Genomic DNA, 273 nt, shown 5'->3' on the forward strand with positions numbered 1-273 from the left:
AAACAAATACATAAATAAATAAATAAATAAATAAATATATAATAAATATTTTTTTTTTTTTAGGTTTAGGTACAGCATTGAGCAGCATCAGAGCAGCAGCAGAACGGCATCGCTCAGCAGCAGCAAAGCTGCAGGCCTTCGAGGAGCGGCTGCAGCCCCAAAGAAAAAAAAAACAACAGCTGCAGCACGAGATGAAACTATGTACACAGGTATATATATATATATATATATATATATATATATATATATATATATATATATATATATATATAT

General features: G+C 29.3%; 1 protein-coding gene across 1 annotated transcript in view; it reads left to right on the plus strand.

Moving 5' to 3' along the window:
• Positions 1–199: 199 nt before the first annotated feature.
• Positions 200–273, plus strand: part of EMH_0010440 (chromosome segregation protein, putative) — a gene marked incomplete at both ends in the record, with an annotated part of 6,829 nt that continues 6,755 nt past the window's right edge. Inside the window, one exon of the mRNA XM_013498950.1 lies at positions 200–209. Coding sequence (XP_013354404.1) covers positions 200–209 — 10 coding nt within the window. The remainder of the gene's footprint in view (positions 210–273) is intronic.

This window comes from Eimeria mitis, genomic scaffold (genome assembly GCF_000499745.2).
Source record: "Eimeria mitis Houghton genomic scaffold, Emh_scaff385, whole genome shotgun sequence".
Taxonomy (NCBI): Eukaryota; Apicomplexa; class Conoidasida; order Eucoccidiorida; family Eimeriidae; genus Eimeria; species Eimeria mitis.